This window comes from Eimeria mitis, genomic scaffold (genome assembly GCF_000499745.2).
Source record: "Eimeria mitis Houghton genomic scaffold, Emh_scaff2241, whole genome shotgun sequence".
Taxonomy (NCBI): Eukaryota; Apicomplexa; class Conoidasida; order Eucoccidiorida; family Eimeriidae; genus Eimeria; species Eimeria mitis.
Genome location: NW_013570569.1, coordinates 7,164 through 8,512, shown reverse-complemented (window position 1 = coordinate 8,512; position 1,349 = coordinate 7,164). Strand labels below are relative to the sequence as shown.

Sequence of the window (1,349 nt, the reverse complement as noted above, 5' to 3'; positions counted from 1 at the left end):
GCATTAGTGTTAGCAGCAGCAGCATCTGCTGCTGCTAGCACCCCACCCTTGCCCTCAGCAGCAGCAGCAGCAGAAGACGCATATGTGGCACCAGAAAGAAACGCACAAGCAAAAGCAGCAGCAGAAACAAACGCAGCAGCAGAAGAAGAAACGCAGCAGCAGCAGCAGGAGAAACACAGCAGCAGCAGAAGCAACAGCAGCTGCAGCAGCAGAAACAACTGCAGCAGCAGAAGCAGCAGCGATCGAAGCAGCATCCTAACAGCAACAGATGCAGCAGCAGAATTCAACATGGTGTACTACAGCTACAACTACAGCAGCAGCAGCAGCACCACCTGCTGCTGCTGCTACTGCTGCTGCTGCTGCTGCTGCTGCTGCTGCACCTCGTTTGTAGTTGATCTCCTGCTGCAGCGTCCGCACCACCGGGGGGTGTACAGACTTGAAGAGCCTGACGGTGCGTTTGAAGGCAGCAAAGTAGTCGAAAGCAGCAGCAGCATCCTGCTGCTGCTGCTGCTGCTGCTGCTGCTGCTGCTGCAGCTGCTGCAGCTGCTGCTGCGGGTGCTGGGGATGTCCTTGTCCTCCTGCTGCTGCTGCTGTTGCTGCTGCTGAAGGGCTGGGGTGGGGTGCAGTGCAGCTGCCGTTGCTGCTGCTGCTCATTGCAGCACCACCAACACTACAGTTGCTGCTGCTGCTGCTGCTGCTACTGCTGCTGCTGCTGCTGCTGCTGCTGCTGCTGCAGCGCAGCAAGAAACGAAACTCTGCGTTTGCTATGCGCAGCAGCAGCGGAGGAGGCAGCAAAAAATCAGAGACAGAAAAAAAGAAACCCAGCTCAGCTCGACGACACAAAGAAAACCAAGCCTAAGAAAAAAAAAAATAAAAATAAATAAATAAATAAATAAATATAAATATATTTATAAATATATTAATAAAGATAAAATATATATAAATATATATGTATATATAGATGTGCAAATATACGTGGATATAAATATATATGTACGCATACAAATAAATAAATATATAAATATATAAATAAGTATATAGATGTATAAATAAATAAATATATAAACAAATATATTAATAAATAAATAAAGTAAATAAATATATAAACAGGAGCAGCAGAGCAGCAGCAGCAGCAACAGCATCGGCAGCACCCCCCAGACAAGCAGCAGCAGCAGCAGCAGCAACAGCAGCAGCAGCACCACCAGCACCAAAATAACAACAATAAAAAATAACAACAAATATACTTAAAATAATAAAAATAATAAACATGAAAACAAAAATGATTGAAATAAAAATAAAAAGAAGAAAAAAAGGAGAAAAAGGAGAAAAAGAAAGGAAGTAGGACCTGC

General features: G+C 44.7%; 1 protein-coding gene across 1 annotated transcript in view; it reads right to left on the bottom strand.

Annotated features, from left to right (window-relative positions):
- Positions 1 to 255: 255 nt before the first annotated feature.
- The window catches only part of EMH_0050840 (uncharacterized protein), a gene marked incomplete at both ends in the record, with an annotated part of 6,771 nt that continues 5,677 nt past the window's right edge, over positions 256 to 1,349 (bottom strand). The window contains one exon of the mRNA XM_013496694.1: positions 256 to 855. Within this exon, the coding sequence (XP_013352148.1) occupies positions 256 to 855 (600 nt within the window). The remainder of the gene's footprint in view (positions 856 to 1,349) is intronic.